We start from the raw sequence: 15,250 nt of genomic DNA, 5'->3' as shown, positions 1-15,250 counted from the left end.
CAGTCTGCTCAGCCACCTGGTCCATTTGGGCACACCCTATGGAAGTCCTGTAAGATGTGCCCAAGTTACGTGTCCCTACATGGTACCCACACCTGAAAAGAAGCTGCCTTTAATATGTGAGAGGGTGTCAGCTGCTGGGAGAACCCTGTGACCTGTGGAGCCACGTCCTGTCACAGCAAACGTGCGTCCCTCATAATCTCCAGACATACCAGCACATACACATGATGGAAAAGCAGGTCACCTTCTGAATTACTTCTTTTGATTTTTTTTCCCTTGATCAATCAATTGCTATTCAGTCTCAACCTGCATTTTATTTATTTTTATATGTTTATTTATGTATTTTTTATTTGCAGAAAAAAATAATACATGTGGATTTACTTTTTAACTTTTTTTTAATTTGTTTATTTTAGTTGCTTTCTACAGAGAAAATATTTCTTGGCCTGTCATGAAACCCAAAAGTGACAGTTACCTGATGTTTCTAGTTTGGCAGTCTTCTTCCTCTTGAAGAAGGAAAAGACGGTCAGATTTAAAAAATAATAATAAAGTGTTTAGTACCTTTCACAAAAAAATTCAAAAGTAGGAGTGTTCTAAAAGAAAGGGCATAGAACTGGGGGTCAAGATATCCTGTTTCTGCCCTAACTTGGCCACTAGTGACCATGTGACCACAAATGAATGTTTTTACTTCTCAGCAACGTTGTGTCCTCCCTAGAAAAACAGCAGAAATAAAACCTGTCCCCTGGAACCTGCAGAGGAGTTGTGCCTGAGGAAATCAATATGGAAGATCTGAAGAGCTGAGAATTAGTGATAATTATAATGCCTTCTTTTTTTGTAGGAGTGTTTTTGCAATGCTTAATTCATCCATTTGCTCTCTTAAAAAGAGGCCATTCAACTAGCTAACATTTCTCCAGTGCTTGCTGTGTGCCTGCTGTTGGGCTGAGCATTCCACGTGCTGTGATGTTATATAATGCTCACAATAAGTCACTGAGGACCAGGAATATTATTAATCATCACCTTTTTTCAGATAAGGAAAGGGAGGTTCGGAGAGGTTATGTAACATACTTAATGGTTATGCAGCTAGGAAGTGACAGATGACAGATTTTGGATCCAGAGCTCCAGCTTACCCACCATACTTGGCCTAGTTTTCCAGGTCATTAAAAATTATTACTTTTTTCCTTTTCCTTCTAGAAAATCAGACAGAAAATGCAGATCTTTTGTTTAGAATGTATCAACCTGCAGTCCCAAAGCCAGGCTCTCCTAGTGCCCATCCTGCATCTGTGGGGTGCGCCCCTTTTTGCTCAGAATCTATCAGTCGTCTTGGCAACATGAGGGTGGGGGGCTGTAAACCCTTCTCAGAACCAGATTGCCTGGGAGTCCAATGTTATTACTTCTCAGTGAAACCAGGCTGCTAAGTTTAAGTTTATTATGAAGACACTGAATTTCAATCTGCCATGAATGCCCCACATTGCAGGTTGCAGCTGTGTCTGGTAAATGTTGCTCCCAAAACAGTGTTAATTTTTCAAAATTGTATTAATTTCTTTTCTGAAGTGACAAAATGGCTACGTGGTCATGGACTGAATATTAAGAATTCTTCTCCTTTGGAAGATTGCATAAAAGACAGGACACTTGGACTGGAAAAGAAGTACTTATATGTGTACCTCAGTTAAAATTTCCACAATGTTTTTTCTTTCTGATTGATGTAGAGTTGGCAGTGACCTCCAGCACTTGGGTTAGAAATAGCTGATTTCCTTCTCCCTTAGGCAGTGAATGATCTACAAACAAACAGAGAAATCCATTAGAGAAGCTGAATTTATGATGGAAATAAAGATTCCTAATTTACTGGCTCTGTAGGCCATTCACTTATTGATTCTCTTCAAGGGAAGGATGGGCGTTTTACTGTGTTAAAGGGGAAAATCTTAAGGGTTATTCTGGTAAATGAGTATTCTGGAATCTCAAAGCCTAAAAGAAACCCAGTTTATAGGAAGAAGGAGAAGGGAAAGATCATGGCAAGTAGGAGTCAGGGAAAATGCAGTAAGGGAAGACAGATCAGAACTGGGAGTGTATACACTGAGCTGGAGTTTTTATGAAAATTTTCTAATGTATTTAAAATTGAATAGAAAAATTATCATAAATCCCTTTATGTTAGCATCACACAGCATTGACAGTTAACTCATAGCTGTGTTTGTTTTATTTCACTCTTTCCCTATCTAATATTATTTGGAAGCAAACCCCTGTATCCTTTTATCCATATTTTAGAAGGTATTTGTCAAAGATAAGGACTCTTTTAAAACATAACTTCAATATTACTGTCATATCAAAAAATTAATAGCACTATTTCCTTAATATTGTCAAATAATCAAGTCAGTGACTACCAGAGAAATTTTCCCATTTTTGAATTTATGTTACAGTTTCATCTTTATGAAGGTTTGTTTGAAATAACGAAATAAGGTAAACACACGTGATAGTCTGTCTTTTATCATCTGTAACTTCCACCTCGATCTTTTTTTTCCCTTGCACTTTTATTTGTTAAAAGTACTGAGTTATTTGTCCAGCAGACTTTCTCATAGATTATATTTTGCTAATTGCATCACTGTGGTGTTTTAACGTGTTCTGTCCTCTGTATGTCCTGTCTGATGATACCCAAAGCTTGATTAGATTCAAATGTTTTGGATTCAGCACTCTTCATGAGGTGATAGTGCGTTTCTCCATCAGGAGGCACAGAATGGCTGGTTGTCCCTCATGTAGAGATGTTAGCAGTGGTTGATGATCAGAGCCTATGTCCATTTGTTCATTCAGTTCAATTCAGTTCAGTCACTCAGTCGTGTCAGATTCTTTGTGACCCCGAGAACCGCAGCATGCCGGGCCTTCCTGTCCATTTGTTCATTAGGTGTTGAAAACTAGGAATATTTTAATTCTGTGAATCTTTCTAGGGAAAAAAGAAATACCTTTATAAAGAGAAGCAGCCGTCTCTTCTACAAATTAGTGATCCAGTGATGCAGTTGGTACAGGAAAGGATGGTTCGGTGTTTGCAAACTCTTTCCTTTTATTCATTGATTTTCAACATGAAAGTTGATTCACAGGCATCATCCAACAGTAACAGAGGCACAAAACCAAGTTTTTATTAGGTGTCTTTACAGTCTTATGGATTCACATCGTATTGTTTCAAGTCCATTGAGTTGTGCAAATTGGTCCTCAGATTGCCCCCTCTTTGGCCAGTGGAAGCTGCCTCAAGTTGGTCCTTTGACACAGCCTTGGCAGTCATAGATAAATAGCTGCTTCTAGGCCTTTTTTTGGGGTCACAGAGAGTGGGACATGACTGAGCAACTGAACTGAACTGGAGTCTCTTTTTTTTTAAATTGAGATATGATTGCTTTACAAATGTTGTGTTAGTTTCTGCTGTACAACGAAGCGAATCAGCCATAAACTTACATGTATCTTCTCCCTCTTCAACCTCCCTCTCACAAACCCCCATCCCACCCATCCAGGCCTTTCTGATGTAAGACAAACCTAGGTTCCAAGCCCAGTTCCACCACTTGCCAGCACTTGACCTTTTAATATTATCTAAATTCTGAGCATCTGTTTGCTCATCAAATGGGAATAATCATAGTATTAATACTTAACCTTTATAGGGTTGATGCAAGATTAAAATAGTCAAGTGCTTGGCAGAGTGACACAGAGTAAGGGCTTAAAATGTTAGCTTTATTATTATTTGACTTAATGAAGAGAATTATTGGGGCTTTGGAGCTTACAGATCATTGCGTGCTAAGCTGCTTCAGTCGTGTCCAACTCTTTGTGACCCTATGCACTGCAGCCTGCGGGGGATTCTCCAGGCAAGAATACTGGAGTGGGTTGCCATGCCCTCCTCCAGGGGATCTTCTCAACCCAGAGATCAAACCCGCATCTCTAATCTCCTGCATTGGGCAGGCGGGTTCTTTACCACTAGTGCTATCTGGGAAGATCGTATAGATAAGAAGGCATATAGATCATTACGCCCTGAAAAATCCTGCAAAATGAGCCTCACATTAATGTAAGAAATAAGACAGCCTTTTCTGTGGACTGGCAGATGGATGGTTTGACTGTAGAACTGAAGACCACAGTTAGCATTCAGGGCAGAGAGAGAGTGGAGGAAGAAGCATAGGTGTGGAGAGGGCCTGAGACCTCCCACCCCCGTGAGGCCAGGCGCCTGCAGAGGGCAGAGGGGGAAGTCACTTCTGAGCTCCCCGCGCCCTCATTGGATGGGGCCTTCACTGTTGCTGGAGCGTGTGCCAGGGAGGTGAGTTGAGAGCTCAGTGAGGCGGGAAGCGGCACTCAGCAGCTCAACCCCACCTGCCCTCCCGACCAGGCCTTAGAAGACGCTGGGGCAGCCTGCGTGGGTGCACTGTGCAGCTGTGTCAGCCAGTCACAGCCTGGCCCAGCTCTGCGGTCGCTGGGCCTTTTCCGCCCTGGTCTCATTTCCTAATGAGCAAGACGGATCCTCTGACACTGAGACTGCAGCCCTGATGCGGGTCTCAGGCTTCTCCGGGCTTGGGGGTGGGGAGGGGAGGGGCGCTCTCAGGAGCACAGTGTGCCTTCCCGGAGGTTCTTTATTCAGATGTACTAAGGGATTGGAAATGACCACCCACTCCAGCACTCTTGCCTGGAGAATCCCATGCACAGAGGAGCCTGGCGGGCTACAGTCCATGGGGGTCACAAAGAGTCAGGACTGAAGTGTCTTAGCCCACAAAGGAATGGCAGTAGCGGCTTCTTCTTCTTCATCTTTTTATAAAATTCAGTTTTTCGATTTTTGTTCACCCAGTCTACTGTTATTTTTGTTTTCTTTGTTTTTGCTTCATATAGTTCTGCTTCTGTAGTTAGTAATCCCTGCATTCTCACTTCTTCGAGTTGATTTTTATCCATTTTTAGGTTTTTGAGTAGAAAATTCAGTTCCTGTAATTCTGCTTTCTTAGTTTCTCTGAAATGCATCAAGACTTTTATTCATGCTGTCTTTCAGTTCTAAATGTTTTATGATTTCTATTTGAATTCCTCTTTAGCTATGAATAACCTGAGAGATACGTTTTTACAAATTTTCACAGGCTTGGGATTTTTTTCTTTGCTATAAGTTGTTATTGATTTCTAATTTTATGGCACGTAGTCAGTGAATATGACTTCTAGAAGGTCATATTTGGGGGAACTTGTGAGAACTTGTTGTATGCCCTAAATCATGATCATGTTTTATTAACGTTTTGCATAAGCTTTAAAAAATGAGTTTTCTGTTTGCTGAGTGCTGAGTTCTTAAAATAGCAGTTAGCTCCAGATAGGTAAGTGCTGTTTAGAACTTCAGTGTCTGGCAGAGTTCTCATCAAAGCCGCTGTACTCTGCCAGGGTTTGAGACACAGAAATGTCCATCTCGGGCTTATTTGCTTGGTGTAGCTCACAAAGAATACCATACTTCTAGGCCAAGGAAGACGATGGCGCTAATGTTTTTGCAAATCAGGTTAAATTCTCTGGAGTCTGAATTCTCTGATTCCCAGCTTAACTTCAAACTCTGGTTTCAAGTTGATAATCTTTGGCTCTCTTGATAATGGATATTTGTGTTATGTAAGAATTGAAGAGTGGAACTGATAAATATCTCCTCGAATAGCAAAAACTGGAGGTTGACTTTGACCCATGTCTCAGCATCAGGCATGACTTGAGGTCCTTTGCTTCTGGTCTCTGTGGTCGCATGGGCATCACGTAACTTCTCTGAGCCTGGGTCTTCCATCGATTATGTGGATGTGATACCGCCTGCCATGAGAGGACTGTGGTGTGAGGTTCAGTCGAGGCAAAAGACGTAAAAAAGTACTTTGTAAATGTAAAGAGGGCTTCCCTGGTGGCTCAGACAGTAAAGAATCTGCCTGCCATGTGGGAGACCTGGGTTCAGTCCCTGGGTCGGGAAGATCCCCTGGAGAAGGGAATGGCCACCCACCCCAGTATTCTTGCCTGGAGAATTCCATGAAAGTGTAGCTTGATGAGCTTCAGTCCATGGGGCCGTAAAGAGTCAGACACGACTGAGCAACTAACACACACACACACACACACAAACTGTAAGGTTATCCTTAGATATCCCACACAGGTTGAGTAGCAAATGGAAGTGGTCTCTGCGCATGTTACTTACTTCCCTGGAAGGCCTGGAAGAAGCCTGGACAGGGGTGGCCTGGGAGAAATGTTTGGAGGCCCCTGAAACTCTCCGTTTCCTTCTCTTGCATCCCCTCAGTGTGGACAACGGAAACTGCAGCCATGACCACCCACGTCACCCTGGAAGATGCCCTGTCCAACGTGGACCTTCTGGAAGAGCTGCCCCTCCCTGACCAGCAGCCATGCATCGAGCCCCCGCCTTCCTCCATAATGTACCAGGTAAGCCTGCCCAGAGCAGGGACCAGGATGAGGGGCTCCGGAATTCTGGGGACCCCCTGAGAGGGTTTGCCCTGCAGGCAGAGGGAAGGGGGCTGCCTGAATCTAGAAGGTGAAAGGTCGTGAACTGAGCGAGTCCCCAGTGCAGTGGTGGAGCTGAGTGTAAGAAATAGATTAGCTAGTAAACGTATACCAGCGCTATTTCTCTTCCCAGGGGATGGCTTGTTGATCTGTTCTGACCCCAAATACCTTCCCGGCTGTTCTTGTTGTGGCACCAACCAAGGTTTTGGCAGCTCTGACCTCATGAATTAAATATCACCATTAAAAAACCCCTAGAGCCTGCCTGGGTAATTACTTTTTCTTCGTGTATGTGAGAAGAGATCTTCACCTCCCCACAGCCGATAATGGCTCGGGGAAGCTGGTCACAGTTGTTTGCTTTCGCCCAAAAGAGGCAAGCTCGTGACAAACTGTGATCAGGTTGCTCAAAACTGTGATCCCACTGGGCATGGTGGGAAGGGTATTGGTGCAGCCGGAATCAGCCTTGCAAATAGCCCCTTGTCTGAGTGTGCTGGGCTAGTACACCGTGTTAAGGAAGAGTAAGTTAATTGTAAATTTTTAGCTTTCTTGCTGTATTTGACCTTTTGAAAGTTTTGGGACTGCTACATGAGACTAAGAATAAATGCATAGTATATTTCTAATTTCATTCAATGGCTTGATTTATTAAGCACATGCCTGAAGGTTCAACTCATCAAGTTGGTTTATTCACATTGTCTAACCCACAGTACGTTTTTAATTATGTAGATATCTTTTTATTATAAGCAATACAGCAAAGTATAACAAATAAAAATTTCCCTGAAACTATGTCTACATATAAATGCATATATACATCCACACATCTTTTTACCATTTAGATATATAACTTTTTTTTTTACCAAAAGAGGATGGTCAAATCTACAATTTGACTTTTTTAACTTAAAATTTATCATGGGTATTTTTCCTGACAATACTGCAGTGCTACCATACTATTTTTAACCAGCACATAGTACCTATAAGCCGATTGTATGGATATGCTATTATTTATTTAGCCTTTTGCTGTTAATGGACATTTGGATGGTTTCCAGTTTTTTTATTACAAAAAATTACTGCAGTTATTATTCTTGTACAGAGGTATCTGCACCCTCCGGCAAATATTTTTGCAACAACGAGATGAAAACAGTGTATACCTTTCCTTTTCTTTAGTATCTTCACCTTTAGAAACATCTTTAAATTTTTAATGCAATTTTTAAAGGTTACTTTGCATTTACAGCTTTTGCAAAATATTGGCTATATTCCCAGTGCTCTACAGTACAACCCTGAGCCTGTTTTACACCCACTGGTGTGTGCCTCCCACCCCACCAGTTTGCTTTTCCCCTTCTAGAAAAAGACCACTAGTTTTTCTTCTATGTCTGTGAGTCTGCTTCTCTTTAAAAAAAAAAAAAAGTCTCCACTTTGAACAGCTATTTAGGCTTGTATAGTTTAAGTTTTTACTTGTGAGGCTCTCTGGGTGAACCTGATTACCCATGGGAAGCAGATGCAGGCCCTGTCTGTGGCCAGCTTCTGCCCAGTGGAATGCAGGGTGGGATTTCTCGGTGGAAGATGAGAGGGCGGTGTGGAGATAGATTTCCTCAGAGAACTTGGCCATTTGCTGGCAGTAGTTTATTTCCTGGACACCCAGCCATCTTGAACCTGTTCTCCAACCACTGAGTGTTCCTGTCCTTTAATTCCTGCAGGCTAACTTTGACACAAACTTCGAGGACAGGAACGCGTTTGTCACAGGCATTGCAAGGTACATTGAGCAGGCTACAGTGCACTCCAGCATGGTGAGTCTCCGTGACCCTCGGGCGCAGACATAGCCCCTCCTTGTGGGGGCAGGGCTGTGGGCAGCTTCTCTTACAGGGGCAGGGACTCAGCTATTCCACGAACCCACTGCCTCAGAAGGATCCATCTCCTCAAGCCCTTTTTCAGGCCCCAAGCATCCCCTCTCCACGCCTGGGGTACACTGGTCTGTATCCTCCAGCCTTGCTAATCCTGCTCACCTTTGGGGCCCAACTTTATTCCCACTGTTTGCTTTCCTGAACTTGTCTCTAGCTTTAGGGTTAACAGTTGATTAGATCTTGCCTTGTTTTGTACTTTATAGATTACTGGCTGTGTGGAATTTTGGCTCTTGACCAAAGCACAAAGTTTCTCAAAGTTTTGGAGTAATACATTCTTGACTAGAGGAAGCTGGTGTGCTAAATCATTCACAGACAAGGGCCAGTGGTTTGATGGGTCTGTGTCTGACCCATCTGTGTGGGTACCTTTCTTCCTTTGGCTTTCATGATTTCACCCTCATGCATCACTGACATTTAAAGAATTCACGGACTTCCGTGGCTGTCCAGTGGTTAAGACTCTGCATTCCCAGTGCAGGGGGCACAAGTTCAATCGCTGGTTGGGGAGCTAAGATCTCACATGCTGCGCACATCCTGACCTAAGACATAAAATAAAAAGTTTAAAGCTTCTTTGAAAAGAGTAAAGAACGAAAGAATTCCACAACTTCTCATTCACAGGCTCTGCCTGCAGCTCAGCGGACCTTTCTCACTATATCGATAGCCTAAACGCTTGTCTCACCACACCCTGCCCATTCATTCAATAAATATTGTGTCCCTGGTACTTGATCAGATCCTGCTAAATGGTGAAGGGCTGGGGGGCGGGGGCGGGGGCGTACGGCATGTATGCAAACAGAGATGGGGTCTTAGTTCTCAATGAATCAAGTGGGAAATAGACAAACTTAGCATTTATTGAACATTTTCTGTGCAGGTATTTCAAATGCATTGTCAATTAATTGTCACCTCAACCCTGGGAAGAATGTTTTATTACAATACCCATTTTCTGGATGGGGAAAACCAAAGTCCACAAAAGTGAAGTAACTTACTCAGGGTCCTGCCACTGACAAATGACAGAGCTAAACCAAAATCTGTATGACTACAAAACATGCTCTAGACAAGTCTCAGACAAAAATGTACAAAGTTGAAAATAAAAGACATGGTGAAAGTTCAAAGTTTTTAAGTGGCCTTGAGAGGGTCAGAAAAAGCTTGTTGCAGAAAGTAACTTTTGAGTATAGCTTTATATACTTTGCACACATACACACATTATAACTATATGTATATAGATATTTACATATATATATAGTACTTTAAACTCTGTAAAATTTTCTCATACATAATATCATTGGAACCTTATTACAGCCTGTGATTTGCAGAGAGATCATTATACACATTTTAGGGATGAGAAAACTGAGACCTAAAGAGGTTAATAAGCAGGTTGCTCATAATCACACAATTAGTAAATCACAGGGTTGAACCTAGAATCCTGGACTTAGGATTCCCAGCTCTGACCTCCGCTGACCCACCCAATTAGAATTTTATGTCAGAGAGGGAGATGGGGAGGGCATACCAGCTGGTGGAAGCAGCATAAGGAGAGGCTCAGAGGCAACAGTTTTCAGAGACTGCCTGGGTTGGAACTGTGAAGTGCACGTAGGAAAATTCTTGGCGACATTCATAACAAATTAGGTGCATAGAGGGTGTCTTAGTTTGCTAGAGCTGCCATAACAAAATACCACAGACTGGGTGACTTAAATAACAAATTTATCTTCTCCAGTTTCTGGAGATAAGAAATCCAATATCAAGGTGTCAGCAGGTTTGGTTTCTTCTGAGGCCTCTCTTTGCCTTCTGGCTGTGTCCTTACGTGGTCTTTTGTCTGTGTAGACACATGTAAGGTGTCTCTCTGTGTGTCCAAATTCAGTCAGGTTGGATAATGGCCTCATGTTAACTTAATCAGCTCTCTAAAGACCCTGTCTCCAAATATAGTCACATTCTGAGGTCCCGGGTCTAGGACTTCAACATATGAATTTGGGGGTGGGGGGGTGATACAGATCAGCCCATAACAGAGGGCTTTCATTCATTTAATTAAAAAAAAAAATCAGTAGCAATAGATAGTTTTCATTAATGAGGAAAATGTGAACAGAACTACACTTGAGAAATAAATTTCGCTTGTTAGTTTTGTGCAGAACAAGTGGTAAGGAGGCATGAGAGAGGCAAATAGATTAGTTGAGATAAGGTTATCTACCCTGGAGGCGTCAAGGGCCGGGTGAGGGCAGTGGCCTGAGGAGCGGCTAGGGGTCGGGGTATAAGAGGCACTGGAAATGGAACTGCCATATGATCCAGCAATCGCACATGTACTCCAATGTTCATTGCAGCACTGTTTATAATAGCCAGGTCATGGAAGCAACCTAGATGTCCGTCTGCAGACGAATGGATAAGAAAGCTTTGGTACATATACACAATGGAATATTACTCAGCCATTAAAAAGAATACATTTGAACCAGTTCTAATGAGGTGGATGAAACTGGAGCCTATTATACAGAGTGAAGTAAGCCAGAAAGAAAAACACCAATACAGTATACTAACACATATATATGGAATTTAGAAAGAGGGTAACCTTAACCCTGTATACGAGACAGCAAAAGAGACACAGGTGTATAGAACAGTCTTTTGGACTCTGTGGGAGAGGGCGAGGGCGGGATGATTTGGGAGAATGGCATTGAAACATGTATATTATCATGTGTGAAACGAATCACCAGTCCAGGTTCGACGCATGATACATGATGCTCAGGGCTGGTGCATGGGGATGACCCAGAGGGAGGATATGGGGAGGAGGGAGGTGGGAGGGGGGTTCAAGAAGGGGAAGACATGTACTCCCGGGGCGGATTCATTTCAATGTACGGCAAAACCAACCAATATAATATTGTAAAGTAATTAGCCTCCAATAAAAATAAAATAAAAAGAAAAGAGGCACTGGAGGGCGACTCTGCCTGGCTTCACAGTCTGCTGGGGGCTGGGGCCGAGGGGAGCTGGAACGATGCTGACTGCCTTTTCCTGAAAAAACCAGGTCAGGGGCACCAGTAGCGCAGTCAGAGAAGGGGCCAGTTTGGAGAGGGATTGTGTTCCTTTTCTGTTGCTGCTGTAACCGATTATCACAGATTTGGTGACCTAAAATAACACAGATTCACTTGCTTACAGTTCTTTTGGTCAAAGTCTGACTTGGGATCTTACAGGGCTAAAATCCAGGTGTTGGCAGGGCTGCATTCACTTCTGAAGGCACTGGAGGAGAATCTGTGGCCTTGTTTTTCCAGGTTATAGAGGCAGCCTGCATTCTTTGGCTCAGCCCCCTTCCAGCCAGCAATCACACCACTTCAGCCTCTGCTTCCATCCTCACGTCTCCTGCTCTGACTCTCTCACCTCCTTAGGACCCTTGCCATCACACTGGGTCCACCCAATAACCCAGGGATAACCTCCCCATCTCAAGATTGCTAGCTACATTCCATCCTTTTGCCATGTAAGGTATTGTTTCCATAGGTCCTATGGTTTAGGTTGCAGACGTCTTTCTGGGGCCACTATTCTACTGATGAAGGGATAGTGTTGATAAGGTTTTAGGCAAAGCCCAAAATAGGGTGCACTGCTGATGTTCATGGATAATACCCAAACCTAACTTCCTCAACAGTTTCATCCTTGTACCCTGCTCAGACTTTGTCTAGAGTAGCTTATCAGCAGCAAAAGGCTTCATTAGATGTTCATCTTCTTGTATTATTCCTGCCCACACTGGGGCAAGGTGAATCTCTCAAAGGGCGAGATAGCCAGAGAAAAGAGGAAGAGGAGGAGAAAGTGTGTAAACCATGTAATTGACCCACTACAAGGAAGAGTCAAGGGTTCTTGGCTGGGAGTGAGATGGGGGCCTAGTGTCCACAGTTATGTGCTGAGAGGTACAGTCTGCCAGAATCTGAAACTTGAACTGAATTCACATTGGGTTAAATTATGGACCTACGGGATCTTACAAATGTAAAGAACCCGAGAGATCCTTAGTCCTGCAGCTGTAAACCTGGGCTGCACATTGAAATCACCTAGAAAGCATTTAAAAAAAAAAACAAAACACTCATGCCTGGACCCGTCCCCCAGAGATAAAGATTTCATTCTGTTGGAGTTCATCCTGGGCATCAGGAGTTTTCAGAGTTACCCAGGTTGAGAACTAGTGATTTAGGCCAGAGAGCTCCAACTTCTGGGTTCTAATGCCTGGAGATCTGAGGTAGAACTGATGTAATAATAATAGAAATAAATAAATAATAGAAATAAAGTGAACAAGAAATGTAATGCACTTGAATCATCCTGAAACCACCTTCACCACCACCCCCCCCACCTTGGTTCAGGGAAAAGTTGATTTCCCTGAAACCAGTTGCTAGTGCAAAAAGGTTGGGGACTGCTGATTTAGGCCAATTCTCTGCCTCCAAATGATGAAACCATGACATTTTCCAGGTAAAAGGTGGGTCCAGGCACAGCCAAGAGCAGAACTCAAATTCCCTGAGGCTCTGTCCACCAGACCATCCTGACTTCTATATTCCAGGCATGATTATACAACAAACCTAACCGACAGTCAGCTGAGCTGTCCACAGGGCAGAGTCCACAGCGTTCTTGTTCACTGGCCTGTTCCTAGCATGGAGTACTGAAGGGGGAATGCGTGAGTGCTCAGTGCAAGGTTCAGTGGGTGAATGAGTGGGATACTAACACCTGCCAGTGGGCAGCTTGATGCTAATAATTAGACACACGTTCCCTACACGTTACTGTCACTTCCCTTTTCTGACACATGTTCTGAAGCAAAGGCAGCAGAAGACCCACAGACTTGATCTTGGTTCTCTCTGGTCTCAAGGACAACATGTTACTGATTTAAAAAGTTCTCTAAATTAAGAATTGAAAGCGTGACTCGTCAGTGACATTTGCCGTTGAAAACAAAACTATAAAAAGGAATAAGCTCCAAATTAAATCTGATCTTGTGCTAGGAAGATATTATGAAATAGATATGATGTGTGGGTTAAAAAATAAATGAGTAAAGGCTCGTTTTTGTATCAGTATGAACATTTACAAAAGAGAGGGCCTAGTAATACTATTTTTTAGTATATTTTTTGAGATGTCCTTCAGATAACATAAGGAGAAGGCAATGGCACCCCACTCCAGTACTCTTGCCTGGAAAATCCCATGGACGGAGGAAGCTGGTAGGCTTCAGTCCACGGGGTCCCAAAGAGTCAGACACGACTGAGTGACTTCACTTTCCTTTCACTTTCATATAACATAAGATTCACCATTTAAAGTATACAGTTCACTATTTTTATGGTAGATTCATAATGTTATACAATCATTGCCCCTGTCTAATTTCTATCACCACAAAGAGAAACCCCAAACCCTTTAGCAGTCCTTCCCAATTCCGCTCTCCCCCAACGACTAATCTGGTTTCTGTTTCTACGGATTTGATTATTCTGAACAGTTCATCTAAATGGATCGCATAATAGTGGCCTTTTGTGTCTGCCTTCTTTCACTTAGCATAATGTTTTCAAAGTTCGTCCATGTTGCAGCATGGATCAGTACTTCATTCCTTTTTATAGGTGCATACTATTCCTCTGCGTGGCTCTATCACATTTTATTTATCCATTCATCCATCGATGGACAGTTGGGTTGTTTCTGTTTTTTGACTATTAGAATAATGTTGCGGTGAGCAAGTGTGGAGTTTCAGTGTGGACATATGCTTTCATTTCTCTTGGGTATATACCTCAGAGTGAAATTGTTGGATCATATGGTAACTCTGTGACTTAACTTTTTGAGGAACTGCCAGACTATCTTTTCCCTAGGAATACTCCAAACTCTCTTTACAGATTGCCTAGTGTGTATATGTGTTTGTGGGTTTCTCTGGTGGTTCAGTGACAAAGAATCCACCTGCAATGTAGGAGAGTTGGGTTTGATCCCTGGGTCAGGAAGATCCCTTGGAGAGAGAATTGGCAACCCACTCCAGTGTTCTTGCCTAGGAAATCCCGTGGACAGAGAAGCCTGGGGGGCTACAGTCCGTGGGGTCGCACAGAGTAGGACACAACTAAACCACCACCATGTATTTGTTTCTGTTCAACTCTCACAAAAGTCTCTGAGGTTGTTACTGTCATCATCATTATACAGATGACTAAATGGAGAATTTTAGGTTAAGTGACTTCCTGAAGGCCAAAGGGCCAAGAAGTGATGAAGCTGGGACTTCAACCCTGATATTTGGACTGGTGGCTCAGAGGTTAAAGCGTCTGCCTCCAATGTGGGAGACCTGGGTTCTATCCCTGGGTTGGGAAGATCCCTGGAGAAGGAAATGGCAACCCGCTCCAGTACTCTTGCCTGGAGAATCCCACAGATGGAGGAGCCTGGTAGGCTACAGTCCAGGGGGTCGCAAAGAGTCAGACACGACTGAGCGACTTCACTTTCTTTCACTTTCCACTGAAGCAGTTACTAGGTGAGGTGAGTAATCAGATTCGTTTTTCATGCTGTTGTTAATTTTACCATCTGCTCTGTATTATTTTTAAAAATCTTAATCTTGATCTTAACCATCTTCCTGTGTGTGAAATAACAACATGGGCTTTTATTAAAATGCAAACATTATAGCACTGTGTGATATGAAAAGTGAAAGCTCCCATTTATCCAGCCCCACAGGGAGCTTGCTCCTCAGTCTTAGTATGTATTCCACCAGGATATTTTTCAATACACAATAATATTGTGGTTAATCTTGAAATCAGGTCCAACTCTTTGCAACCTCATGGACTGTAGTCCACCAGGTTCCTCTGTCCATGGGATTTCCCAGTCAAGACTACTGGAATGGGTTGCCATTTCTTTCTCCAGGGGATCTTCCCAGCCCAGGGATTGAACTCACATTGGCAGGTGTATTCTTTACCACTGGGCCAGCAGGGAAGTCCACACAATAATATATTTTCATAATTTTTACTCTTTTTAAACTA

At 43.0% G+C, this 15,250-nt stretch overlaps 1 protein-coding gene across 1 annotated transcript in view; it reads left to right on the top strand.

Annotated features, from left to right (window-relative positions):
* The window catches only part of CYFIP2 (cytoplasmic FMR1 interacting protein 2), a 143,939-nt gene that overhangs the window by 16,299 nt on the left and 112,390 nt on the right, over positions 1–15,250 (top strand). Inside the window, exons 2-3 of the mRNA XM_055430081.2 lie at positions 6,230–6,369; positions 8,136–8,225. Coding sequence (XP_055286056.1) covers positions 6,253–6,369; positions 8,136–8,225 — 207 coding nt within the window. The 5' untranslated portion in view covers positions 6,230–6,252. The remainder of the gene's footprint in view (positions 1–6,229; positions 6,370–8,135; positions 8,226–15,250) is intronic.

This window comes from Moschus berezovskii, chromosome 8 (genome assembly GCF_049115385.1).
Source record: "Moschus berezovskii isolate FMDL1 chromosome 8, NW_MosBer_1.0, whole genome shotgun sequence".
Taxonomy (NCBI): Eukaryota; Metazoa; Chordata; class Mammalia; order Artiodactyla; family Moschidae; genus Moschus; species Moschus berezovskii.
The sequence above is the reverse complement of the archived record's forward strand: the minus strand, read 5'-3'. Positions and strand labels throughout refer to the sequence as shown.